The 2,307-nt window shown below is 32.7% G+C and overlaps 1 protein-coding gene across 1 annotated transcript in view; it reads right to left on the minus strand.

Moving 5' to 3' along the window:
- The window catches only part of Phum_PHUM494510 (uncharacterized protein), a gene marked incomplete at both ends in the record, with an annotated part of 6,058 nt that extends 4,692 nt beyond the window's left edge, over positions 1 to 1,366 (minus strand). Inside the window, 3 exons of the mRNA XM_002430635.1 lie at positions 863 to 892; positions 936 to 1,053; positions 1,320 to 1,366. Coding sequence (XP_002430680.1) covers positions 863 to 892; positions 936 to 1,053; positions 1,320 to 1,366 — 195 coding nt within the window. The remainder of the gene's footprint in view (positions 1 to 862; positions 893 to 935; positions 1,054 to 1,319) is intronic.
- Between the last annotated feature and the right edge of the window lie 941 nt (positions 1,367 to 2,307).

Below are 2,307 nucleotides of genomic sequence, written 5' to 3' on the forward strand. Positions count from 1 at the left end.
GGGGAAAAGGATTTTCCGTCGTCCAAAACGGATCCGAGAACTTGTACCGGAAATAATTTTGAAAAAATACCAAAAAATAATCCAATTTTTTCCTGGACGTCGCGGATCTCAAATACTGTCCGCAAGTTTTGAGGAGAAAGCATACCAAATTCAATCGCCCCCCCCCCCCGAGTTTGAAATTTTTGTAGTGACCGATTTATATAAATTTAATTAAAACTCGGTTTAATGTTTTTTTTTTTTTTTTTTACGTAACGTAACACGCCATCATCGATTTGACCAGCCAAAAAAAAAAAAAAAAAAAAAAAAAATTACATCACTTTATAAACGACGAAATTTGAAAAAGTGTCAAGTTTAAACGTGTGTGTGTGTGTGTCAGAGAGAGACGGGGAGAGGGAGGGAGAAAAGAGAGAGAAAAAAAGTAATCGCTTATTATACGGTAAAACGTAAATACCAACAATAACAATAATGATAATAATAATAATAATAACGTAACTAATCAGAGTCGAAATAATTTCGTTTGTTTGTTTGTTTGTTTGTTTGTTTACTCTATCGAGTACATCGCCGACCTTAATTCAATGGAATAAACACAAATATTTAGGTCAGAATGTGAAAGCAGGTTGATGTAAATGTTTTTCTAACAGGTTATTTATTCCAAGGCATGAACCTATCGAGGAGACCATTATCGTGTATATTTAAACCAAAGGTAGGAAGAAGTACTTTCGCCTGAGGAAACGTCTGCATCGCACGTTCTCTCTCTCTCTCCTCATACGCCTCCAGTTCTCTCTCTCTCTCTCTCTCTCATACACCTCCGAAAACGACATGGCACTTTTGTTTAATTATTATTATTATTATTATTTCTTACCTCGTAAAATATCCACGTGCTGAATATTGACTGAATTAAATTATATACAATTAAAATTTTTCTTAAGTCAAACGGTTTCCTGTTCTCCATTATTTTTGGTCCGATAACTTTGGAGAAATAAGCGTAGAATAAGCAAATGGCGAGGGTGGGAAACGGTGACGACATCATGGGCCAATCTTTTACCCTGGGATCTGTAAAAAAAAAAAAAAAATAAAGAATTTCATTTTTAAATATATATATATATATACACGCATCGAAAACAAAACAAAAGAAAACCCGCGAAATAAACTAACGGTTTTCTAATGAGCGTGAAACAAACGAGAAATTCGGACACTGTGACGACCGTGTTTATTTTTAATTATTATTATTATTATTTTTTTCCTTTGATTTCCTTTTCGCGTACGAAAAAAAAAAAAAAAAAGCAGAAGAAATTCGCTTGTTTTCCTACATCACACACGGTGGCATGAATTGTGCCTTGTTGGTGCAGCGACATGTTAACCACATTACGGTTTCTTTATTTCTTTTTTCATCATAATCATAATCATCATTATTATAATTCGGCACGCGTAAGAATATCTTATCAATGACAAAGGACTCTATTGCACCTGACCCATTTGCACCTTGGCACAATGTCTCAAAAAAAAAAAACCGATCGCAATCTTTTTACAATGTGCCACCACACACGCACACAAGGACGATTCCGCAACAACAACAAAACTATTCCATTTAAATTAAATAATAATAATAATAATAATAAATTAAAACGGTTTCTCATTCTATTACATTAATAATTCGTCAGTCAGTCAGTCGACTACGAAAATAAATAATAATAATAATAATGCCATATTTTCTTACCGCTCACGTTATCCATCGTATCCCTATACCCTTCAACAATACTGTCAATAAGTCTCCACATTTTTAAAACCTGATTTTTTTTCTTTTTTTTTTTTTAACTCTGTCTCTCTTCTTCTTCTTCTTCTTCTTCTTCCTCCTCGGTTGCAGTCAGCTATCTCTATCTGCCAGTTTCACTTTTCTTTTTTTTTGTGGTTGTTTTGCTTCTTCTTCCTTTTAAAGGAAAACTATTCCGTCGATCCTTTTTCGAACGACGACTGTCAGCTTTTAAATAAGAATATATAGCTGACGGCCTGCGAAAAAAAAAAAAAAAAAGAAAAGAAAAATTAATATTTATAAAAGGTAAGGTTGAAACTGATTAACAAATTTTGATAAAAAGTGTCAAATGTCAAATGAAAAAAGGTGATAACCTTTTCATAGCCTTTCTTAATTATTATCATTATTACTAAACATTATTCTTCAAGGTATGATAATTGCATTGCGTTAAATAAAATCTACATTTAAATTAATTAAAGTTTATCGTAAAAAAAAAAAAAAATCATGTCGTTGTCCCCCCCCCCTGTTGCCAGTTTTTTTTTTGCGACACGTTTAAG

The sequence above is a fragment of the Pediculus humanus genome, genomic scaffold, assembly GCF_000006295.1.
Source record: "Pediculus humanus corporis 1103172108263 genomic scaffold, whole genome shotgun sequence".
Taxonomy (NCBI): domain Eukaryota; kingdom Metazoa; phylum Arthropoda; class Insecta; order Psocodea; family Pediculidae; genus Pediculus; species Pediculus humanus.